The 9,520-nt window shown below is 43.6% G+C and overlaps 1 protein-coding gene across 1 annotated transcript; it reads left to right on the top strand.

Annotated features, from left to right (window-relative positions):
- Positions 1 to 198: 198 nt before the first annotated feature.
- Positions 199 to 8,516, top strand: LOC127972360 (importin subunit alpha-3-like). The gene is made up of 17 exons (XM_052575809.1): positions 199 to 394; positions 1,295 to 1,339; positions 1,413 to 1,502; positions 1,610 to 1,639; positions 1,874 to 1,926; positions 2,007 to 2,102; positions 2,740 to 2,825; positions 3,344 to 3,430; positions 3,499 to 3,668; positions 3,792 to 3,836; positions 3,917 to 4,048; positions 4,129 to 4,257; positions 4,836 to 4,940; positions 5,829 to 5,900; positions 5,978 to 6,140; positions 6,563 to 6,657; positions 6,811 to 8,516. The coding sequence occupies exons 1-17, from the start codon at positions 314 to 316 to the stop codon at positions 6,907 to 6,909; spliced, it is 1,578 nt and encodes a 525-aa protein (XP_052431769.1). The 5' UTR covers positions 199 to 313; the 3' UTR covers positions 6,910 to 8,516.
- Positions 8,517 to 9,520: the final 1,004 nt, after the last annotated feature.

Here is a 9,520-nt window from a genome sequence, read left to right as displayed (position 1 = left end):
TAGATAGATAGATAGATAGATAGATAGAGCGCCACCTGCCGGACACATTCCACCACCTCTAATAATAATAATAATAATAAAATTAAAAATAATAAATACGTTTAAAGATCATCAACGAATTGTCTTTCTCGAGCCAAATATGATCTAATGTGTTACAGTTCCCCGCGAGGCGGCGCCGCTCCACCGGCAATCCCAGCATACACCGCGCCTCATTAGCATAACACTTTCCGGTGTCTACAAGAGCCGAGCGAACACGTTCAGCTCCGGAGAAATACCAGCACATCTCGATTTCACACGACATCAGCACAGAGACATGAGTGCAAACATGAGCGACAGCGAGAAGCTGGACAAGCAGCGGCTGAAGAACTTCAAGAATAAAGGGCGCGATCTGGAGGTAAAGCGCGCGTGACGTCGAGCAGATCCACCGCCGCTTCTCAAATAACCGAGAGATTAAACTCTCTCGAGCGCTCACATCACGCCACCAGTGGTATCCTGTCCGATATAAGCATTTAAACGACATTAGATCAGATATATCAGTCGAATGTGTGATGGGGAAGGTGTTAGCCGCGCGGCTAGCCGAGCCGTTAGCATCGAGCTAGCGCGCGTCGCAGCTCTTCATTAAAGTGTTTGTTCATTAACAGTCATTAGCGCGAGCTCCGGGAAACACTCGGGTCGCTTGTGATGTGTGATTCTGGACTCAGTTTGTGTGGTTATCGCGTCTGAGTCCTCGCAGTGGCCATCGAGTGAGTGTTAGCATGAGCTCAGTGCTGGCCTGCTGGACATCGTGTTTGTGCTAATGTGGCAGACAGCGTAACTCTGTGTCTCCTGATGTGATGATTGTCTCCAGATCACTTCAGATGCATCACTTTTACACCAAACAGCGCCTTACACACAGCAACACACCGCGACTCTCGTCTAAACGTCTGTGTGCGACTCAATAATCAAGAGTACTGATCGACAGAATGATGCTAATGAACGTTATGTGGGTTTTAATAGTCTTGTATTTTCCAGGCGTTCACCAACTCAATTTAAGTGTTATATAATACATGCGTAACACTTTTAATCATTATTGTAATTGGGTCAAATGATCAGCAGTAAGTCTTTAATGTCTAGGTGTGTGTTGGGTGGGTCACTAAAGCCCCTCACACAGATGTGTTTGAGGTGATGGTGTGACCCCAGAGCTGTGTCAGTGATGGTGTGACCCCAGAGCTGTGTCAGTGATGGTGTGACCCCAGAGCTGTATCAGTGATGGTGTGACCCCAGAGCTGTATTAATGATGGTTTGTTCTGTGCAGACGATGAGGAGGCAGCGGACTGAAGTGGTGGTTGAACTCAGGAAGGTGAGATCCGTTCACACTGGTTCAGGATGAGCTCTGTAACACTGATGTACTCTAACACTGGTGTGTTGTGCAGAATAAGAGAGACGAGCACCTGCTGAAGCGCAGGAACGTGCCTCATGAGGATATCTGTGAGGACTCTGACGCAGACGGAGATCTCAGGAGTGTAAGAGCTGTTCTCTTGAATCTAATGTTTATGAACCGCTTCAGCAAGTGAGTTGAGTTTCCACTTTTTACTCTAATAATTCTTCTCTCTCTCTTTTTTAAAAATAGCAAAACTCTTCTCTTGAAGCAATAGTGCAGGTAAGTTGTTTAAATAAAAGTAGGAAGCAACTAATGCTTTTTAAAAGTAGAAAATCCTTTTAATAAGTGAATCAGCATCATTCCTCCGGTCTTCAGTGTCACATGATCTTCAGAAATCAGAATATGCTATATCGCTGACGTGTGTGTTTGATGAGATGAGATTCACTCCAGCAGTGTTGATGACACACGATGTTAGTCTGTATATTAACGAGGTGTCTGGTCTGAATGCTGTAGAATGCCACCAGTGATAACCAGGGCGTCCAGCTCAGCGCCGTCCAGGCCGCCAGGTGAGTACCAGCTCAGTCATCATGATGTTCCCTGCTCGTGTGTGTGACCTGAGACACATCCTGTTGACCTCGTCTCACAGGAAGCTGCTGTCGAGTGACCGCAACCCTCCCATAGACGACCTGATCAAGTCTGGGATCCTGCCCATCCTGGTGCACTGTCTGGACCGAGACGACAAGTAAGACCTGTGACGTGCTGCTAGTCAGGGATGAGATCGATCACGATAAAGCACAATATTGTTATCGTGGGCACTTCAGAATACAGAGAATAATTATTCATCACATTCGAAGGAGTTCATCAGAGTGACAAATACTTAATATTTAGACTTAATAGGCTATTTTTTTAAAGTGTTTTGGTTCTTCATTCTTTAGACACACTTTACATTAGGGCCTCATTCGTTAATTCATTAGTTAACAAACTGCCAGTGAAAACTCCTTCGAGACATTCAGTAATCTCAGGTTATTTCAGTGTTTAATAACATGTTGCAATCACGTTATTTAATGAACTAACATGAGCAAAGACTTGTTTTTAAACTGAATGAATCTATTGCTCATTGTGAATGTTAATGCATTAACTACGGTTAACTCGAGGTCTTATTGTCAAGTGATGCTATTGGTCTATAATTATTTTGCTCTTTAATCTGTGTAAATTGTGCTTTGCTTTATTGTACTGTTATAGACTAAATTTCAATCTCTTGTTGATACTGTGATTTTAAAAGCTTTAGCAGTTAATCACATCATGGAGTTTAGGAAATGTGATTGTTAGATGCTCCTGTATTGTCCTGATGGCAGTGTTTTGTCGTCTCTGTGCTGTAGTCCTTCTCTGCAGTTCGAGGCGGCCTGGGCCTTGACCAACATCGCTTCAGGCACATCAGAGCAGACTCAGGCCGTGGTGCAGTCCAGTACGTACACCTCTCTGCTCTGAGTCCGAGTCCATGCGCTGTAGCACACCAGTGTTTTAGCATCTGTTGTTCTTGTACTGTTGTGACTGTCTCTGCTGTAAATGCAGAGTTTAGGACACATGCACGAGCTTCACCACATCTGTGGACCCAAGATTTCTGTATTTCACCCGATTAGTAAACTAAAATCAACTTAACTTGGTTTGTAACTACATTCAAATCTTTTTTTGAATGAATAGATATGAGTTGGATGTTTTCCTAGGGGATTTAATGTTTATATATCAGTGCATCACATTGGCCGTACAGTGTTTTTGGCCAAACTGAAAGCAGCAGTGCACAGTCTAGATTCTTGCTTTTGAATGTAAATCTTACACTGTGTTGAAAATGTGATTGTGCATTGTTGAATGCAGACGAGCAACTTCCCAAGTGTGTTGTGTTGTTGTGGTTGTGCACCCCTGATGATGTGTTTAGTGTGTCTGTAAGTATCAGTCTGACCTGTCAGTGTGTGTGTGTGTGTGTAGATGCGGTTCCTCTGTTCCTGCGGCTCCTGCACTCTCCGCATCAGAACGTGTGTGAGCAGGCCGTCTGGGCTTTAGGGAACATCATCGGTGAGTGGCTCGCTCCTGTTTCTCTGGTGGTGTTCGTTGTCAGATGAGTGACCTCTGTGCTGTTACAGGTGATGGTCCTCAGTGCAGAGACTACGTCATCAGCCTGGGGGTGGTCAAGCCCCTCCTGGCCTTCATCAGCCCCTCCATACCCATCACCTTCCTCCGCAACGTCACTTGGGTCATGGTGAACCTGTGCCGGCACAAGGACCCCCCCCCGCCCATGGAGACCATCCAGGAGGTATGAGAGTGACCCGTCTGTGAGTCATGTGACCCGGTGTGACCTCTTGCCCTGTCTGCACAGACACTAACAGTCTCTTGTGTGATGGTGTGTGTGTGTGTGTGTGTGTGTGTGTTGACACAGATTCTCCCTGCGCTGTGCGTGCTCATCCACCACACTGATGTGAACGTAAGTGCTGCTCTTGCTCCGTGTGTACATGCACCGCTCCGTGTCACACGTGTGGATGGGTTGACCTGTGTTCTGTGCAGATCCTGGTGGACACCGTCTGGGCGCTGTCTTATCTCACAGACGCTGGCAATGAGCAGATCCAGATGGTCATCGACTCGGGGATTGTGCCGTACCTCGTGCCCTTACTGAGCCACCAGGAGGTCAAAGTTCAGGTACAGAGGAGCGTGATGTGCACTCATTGAAGTGTTCAGCGTGATGTGTAGCCTCTCTAATGTTAGCTGTGTGTCTCTAGACGGCTGCTCTGCGAGCGGTGGGGAACATAGTGACGGGCACAGATGAACAGACGCAGGTGGTGCTCAACTGTGACGCTCTGGGGCACTTCCAAGCGCTCCTCACACACCCCAAAGAGAAGATCAACAAGGTAACCAGTGCTCATGTGACCCTCACAGTGTCCTCCGCTCACATTTCACCCCTCAGTCTCTAACTAATGGGTTTGTCTTGAGTAAACTTATAAAGATGCAGTGTATAAATGCAATATAATCTACAGACCCTACAGAATGAACAGTTATGTTTTATTACCTTTAGAATGAGCAGTTTCTTTCTTACATACACCACAGGTGCCTTTACATGGTCTTACCCTGCCATGTTCCTACTGCTCTACAGACTGCATTTCATCTTGCTGTTCTTGTGCATAAAACAAAGTAACAATAATATTCACAACGTATGGGTATACTATAAATATAGCCACTCTGTGCAGTTCTCCAGCTCACCACTAGATGTCAGTGAGACTTACCCAGAGAGAGATTGTAATGAGTTCTGGTTTGAGCCTTAGGAGTTTGGATTTGATGACCGCTGAGGTGTGTCTCTGGCGTGAGTGAATGCTGAACATGTTTAGGGGTGTGTGTGTGTGTGTGTGTGATGGGAATGAATGATGTGAAGCAGGCCGCTCACACAGAGACTGGTGCTGCAGTAATGAGTCTGAGTGTTTTGTTCCCGCAGGAGGCCGTGTGGTTCCTGTCCAACATCACGGCAGGAAACCAGCAGCAGGTTCAGGCCGTCATCGATGCCAATCTAGTGCCCATGATTATTCTGCTGCTGGATAAGGTGCGTGTCTGGAGCTCTCTTCTGCGACTTCAGAGTATTTAACACCGTGACATCTTGAGCACACGGGGTGCAGATGATATCACGTGTACACGGCCAGTCAAAAGATTAATGGTTTTAAAGAAGTCTCTTCTGCTTACCAAGTCTGCACTTATTTGCCAATGCATTAATATTGTGAACTATTTTTACTATTGAAAATAACTGTTTTCTATTTGCATATGTTATAAAAAGTATTTTATTCCTGTATTTTCAGCATCATTCCTCCGGTCTTCAGTGTCACATGATCTTCAGAAATCACAATAATATGATGATTTACTGCTCAAGAAACATTTCTGATTGTTAAACAGCGGAGTAGATTTATTTTCAGAACATTATTTATTTGGATTATACATCTTGTAACATAAATTGTCTTTCTCATTTCTATAATTTCTTTCTACAAAAAAAGAAAAATACAAAACCAATCTTTTGAATGTTTATAACAAGCTTTTTCAGATAGATGCTGATCTTTAAGAATCTTATTATTCTACAAAGACTCCTGGGAAAAAGTGGTAATAATAAAGAAAATGCATATTATTCTGCTTTCTGAAGATCAGGTGACACTGACGACTGGAGGAATGATGCAGAAAAATATCAACTTTGAAATCACAGGAATAAATGAGTTTAACAGAGATTCACACAGAAAGCAGTTATTTGAAATAGTGAAATATTTCACAATATTACAGCTCTTTCTGTGTTTTGGCTCAAATAACTGCAGGCGTGGTGAGTAGAAGAGACTTCTGTAAAAGCGTTTGACTGGAAGTGTAGACCAGTAGCAGTGTAGTTGTGTAATCACTGGCAGAGAATGAGGAATAATCACTGGTTTGATGTTTAAATCGGTGCTGTGTCTCTCAGGGAGATTTCGGCACTCAGAAGGAGGCGGCGTGGGCCATCAGTAACCTGACCATCAGCGGCAGAAAGGAGCAGGTGCGTTATTCACTCTCACACACACACACACACACGTTAAAGAGAGGCAGTGTTCAGGTGTTGCTCTGGTCCTGTAGGTGGCGTACCTGATCCAGCAGCAGGTGGTTCCTCCCTTCTGTAACCTGCTGACGGTCAAAGACGCTCAGGTGGTGCAGGTGGTCCTGGACGGACTCAGTAATATCCTCAAGATGGCTGATGATGAAGCGGAGACCATCGCCAACCTGATCGAGGAGTGTGGAGGTGAGCAGAGCCAGTGTTTGAGTGATGAACCGTAATCCAACATCACACTCTAAACTCACTAGATGTCTGGGACATGTCAGGGGTTCACAATCTTATGTGTAGTGACACATTTTTGACGTTTCAGTGGATGAATGAGTGGAGGAGGTTCTGAATGAGCGCTTGAGATCAAATTATGAAAGTGGTGAGGTTAAAGAGGACTAAATGATTTAAACAGAAACCCCTCTCACTTGGTACATTACTGATTATAATGAACACACATTCACCATTAAAGTCTGATTTCTTTGCTCTCTAATGAGGGCATTTCATTGTTGAAATGTATAACGGCAACCGTTAAATATGAGCTCCTAAACTCTTATGCCTTGTTTGTGTATCTTCCTGTGACAAGTGTATTTGAGGATGATTGTTATCTTTTGTTTGCTCAGGTTTGGAGAAAATCGAGCAACTGCAGAACCATGAGAATGAGGACATCTACAAACTGGCTTATGAAATAATCGATCAGTTCTTCTCATCTGATGATGTAAGTTTGTTTTTCCTGCTGAGCAATGAGTACGTGTGTGTGTGTGTGTATCAATGTTTAGTTTTTTTTACCTCTTCAATTTTGTTCTTGAAGTCATACGCAGCTCTCGTTGATTCTCATTCTTGCGTCCGCTCGCCCTTTCCTTTCTTTCAGATTGACGAGGACTCCAACCTGGTCCCCGAAGCGATCCAAGGAGGAACGTACAGCTTCAACTCTTCTACCAACGTGCCAGCAGAGGGGTTCCAGTTCTAGACCCGACGGGGAAGTCTGGAGATTTGTTTGTGATGCAGCACTCTGTTCAACATTAAAAATAATTAGAGAGAGCGAGAGAGAGCGCGAGAGAGTGTGAGAGATATTAGATCCGTTGTGCTTGGCTGATGGGATCCAGCTGCATCTAATCCGAGAGAAACTGAGTGGAGCTGCTTCTGGAGGAAGCGTCCAGACGGCGTTTGAGACGGCTTTGAGTGGATGTGAGTGAGAGTGAGTGGCTGACTACTGCGTTTCAAACACCACCATCTAAACCCAACGCGTGTCTTTTCAACACAACCAAACCCAACCAATGGGAATAACCAAGACATCTCGCGCGAATAATCAGAGGAAGAACACTAAAGGAGAACCTCACCAACAACCAAGAGACGGGAACACACTTCTGAAGTGTGTGTGTGCGTTCATCTGATGTGCTGGAGAACAAACCCAGCAGGCCAGAGCCCTCTCCTTCACGCCGCAGTCTTTGGTCTGTCTGTGTGTGTGTGTGTGTGTGTGTGTGTGTGTGTGCTTGACTGACTGAAGAAACGCAGGACTGAATGTAACGGACGCAGCGAGTCAAGAGCGTGTGGAAGGTGACCAATTCAATGGGAAATAGTGGAATAGCCTGGAAGAGGAGGCTAAATTAATAATTCAAATAAATCACCTGCGGTGGAACGAGTGGACATCAGTGATCTAAAGAAGACAATGTCATGACTTTAATTCTCCCTTTTCTTTTAACTGTTTAGTGTTGATGACACTGGACTGAGCTTTGGCTGTTGCGTCTTCAAGGACGTGCGTGTTGTCCCAGTGTTTTTTCTTTTTCTTTTGGCCTTCCCAGTTTCAGCTTTTATTTTTCAGTGCTGGTGTAAATACATGTAATACACACAGTGCACTGTTGTACCTTTGCACAGACCCGGGCTATTGTACATTAACTGCACTGCTGTCATGATGAGTTTCCCGCTTCTCTGTTCTGGGGAATAAATGCGATGGCTTTGAGCCGTGCGTGATCATGTGGGGAGGCGTTTCAGACGGATCCACAGCATGTGCTAAACTGCAGCATACCTCCTTTTAGTGGGTTTTAGTTTTGTAAGTATTAGTTTTTCCTCCTTTTATTTTTAAAGTACCTACTGTAATGTTTGTGACTTTTTTTTTTTTCATTTCTGCCCCTCACCGTTCCTGACCGACAAGCAATTCTCCACCGTTTTGCACATTGCAGCGTTGGAGGTGTGTGAACATTAGCGAGATGGACAAAACTCAAACTCCTACTTGTAGTGCAAATACAGAGTCCATCTTCATTTGTAGATATTGGTGTTCAGTGTTGAGCGTGTCTCTGGCGGACTGTGCGGTCCTTCATCCTAAAGCACGCACAGGTAACGGTCTGAAAGCGCTGTTTAGGTTTACCATCGATCCTTTCGTTTCTTAATTTTAGTTGACTGTAGAGCTCTCTGTTTTGCATAACCTCATTGTTTTATTTACAGCCCACCCTCCCTAGCATCATTCCTTGTTTGCAAATATGTAGTTTCAAAAGAAGAGAAAATAGATGGTATGCCTATCCTGTTGGCCATAGACTACAGGCTCTGTACCTATTCAAATAAATATTCAGATGTGTCACACTGCTGCTTCTCTGTCGCTGATCTGAGCTGAAAGATGAACAAGCTTCTGATGGGGGTTTTTAAAGTAATTGCCTAATCAAGGAGTTTAAAAATAAAAATGCATTTATGGAGGCCAAACCTCCGAATAGATTTACTACTTTATTTTTTTTAAAGTCCAGATGAATTGCATTAATCAAATTCATGATAATATATTTTTAATCTCTTAATTTTAAAACGCTCATCAATAATCAGGCCGCTTCATCACTGGGTTCTAACAAAAAAAAAAAAAACTTTTAATGCACTTTACACCGGTGAATTTGAAACCACGTACTAACCTTACTATTTCTGCCATGTGAAGTTATGGTAACAGTTAGGAGTTGTAGGAGCAGTGGTATTAGAAAACATTTAGTGGAAAGTACCCAGATGGTCCACTACTTCCAGTTATTCTCGAGTGTGTATCAATTGGACCCTTAACTGTCCCATGATACCACCGGAGAGAAGTTCTTGCTAGTACAATAATATTTTTTAAGAAAAATACTGCTGCTTAAATTGTTTAATTGGTGGTAACATGGTTTTACTATCCTCTGGAATAATGACTCACTTGTTGATGGTTCGAACAATGTAAATTTGAATAGAGTAATTTGTGAGTTAGATGCAAATAATATATATTTAGCTTAACTAGGCTGAATTAATGTCAATGCATGTCACCTTGTCTACACTGTAGACACATGTTAACCAGTTTAATGAGCTAAAGTTAAACAGATTGAAATAGAAGTTTTATTTGTCTTTACTAGTATGTGACAACTTCATAGAAACGTAGGCTTCTGCTTGCTCCGTGTTATTTTACTTCTGTGTTACAAACCGCTCAAGACAACTCTTTTTCACATTTCGGGAATTAGACAAGCACCACAGTGAAAAAGATAAGTGACTCCATATAGGATCTGTAGAACGTGCACATCAGTATTTTGTCCACATTAACGGACCTTAGTTTCCACAAACGGTACGATCTTTGCTGCCCCTTCTTA

Source organism: Carassius gibelio, chromosome B15, assembly GCF_023724105.1.
Source record: "Carassius gibelio isolate Cgi1373 ecotype wild population from Czech Republic chromosome B15, carGib1.2-hapl.c, whole genome shotgun sequence".
NCBI lineage: Eukaryota > Metazoa > Chordata > Actinopteri > Cypriniformes > Cyprinidae > Carassius > Carassius gibelio.
Note: the sequence above shows the minus strand (reverse complement) of the source record. Positions and strands in the feature narration are given on the sequence as shown.

What these genes read in the sequence shown, in the direction of transcription:
- LOC127972360 (XM_052575809.1), top strand. Translation starts at nt 314, where the DNA reads ATGAGTGCAAACATGAGCGACAGCGAGAAGCTGGACAAGCAGCGGCTG. An exon ending in CCAAAGAGAAGATCAACAAG is followed by an intron (nt 4,258 to 4,835) that starts GTAACCAGTGCT and finishes TTGTTCCCGCAG; the next exon opens with GAGGCCGTGTGGTTCCTGTC. An exon ending in CCTGATCGAGGAGTGTGGAG is followed by an intron (nt 6,141 to 6,562) that starts GTGAGCAGAGCC and finishes TTGTTTGCTCAG; the next exon opens with GTTTGGAGAAAATCGAGCAA.